Here is a 381-nt window from a genome sequence, read left to right as displayed (position 1 = left end):
CATCACTTTTACTGTGACATTATCCCATTGTTAAAGGTTTCTTGTACTGACTCTTCTATTAATTATCTCCTGGTTTTTGTTTTCTCAGGTTCAATCCAAGCATTCACAATTCTGACTGTTCTTGTCTCTTACACATTTGTTCTCTTTACAGTCTTAAGAAAAAAGTCAGTCAAAGGCATAAGGAAAGCCTTCTCCACTTGTGGAGCTCATCTCTTATCTGTGTCTTTGTACTATGGCCCTCTTCTCTTCATGTATGTGCTCCCTGCATCTCCACAAGCTAATGATCAAGACATGATAGACTCTCTATTTTACACTGTTATAATTCCTTTCTTAAATCCAATTATCTATAGCCTGAGAAATAAGCAAGTCATAGACTCATTG

General features: G+C 36.5%; 1 protein-coding gene across 1 annotated transcript in view; it reads left to right on the top strand.

Annotated features, from left to right (window-relative positions):
* The window catches only part of LOC105805000 (olfactory receptor 5H2-like), a 6043-nt gene that overhangs the window by 2248 nt on the left and 3414 nt on the right, over positions 1-381 (top strand). Inside the window, exon 3 of the mRNA XM_012637782.1 lies at positions 1-379. This exon is cut by the window's left edge and continues 6 nt beyond it. Within this exon, the coding sequence (XP_012493236.1) occupies positions 1-379 (379 nt within the window). The remainder of the gene's footprint in view (positions 380-381) is intronic.

Source organism: Propithecus coquereli, unplaced genomic scaffold (genome assembly GCF_000956105.1).
Source record: "Propithecus coquereli isolate 6110/MARCELLA unplaced genomic scaffold, Pcoq_1.0 Scaffold1231, whole genome shotgun sequence".
In the NCBI taxonomy this organism is placed as follows: domain Eukaryota; kingdom Metazoa; phylum Chordata; class Mammalia; order Primates; family Indriidae; genus Propithecus; species Propithecus coquereli.
Note: the sequence above shows the minus strand (reverse complement) of the source record. Positions and strands in the feature narration are given on the sequence as shown.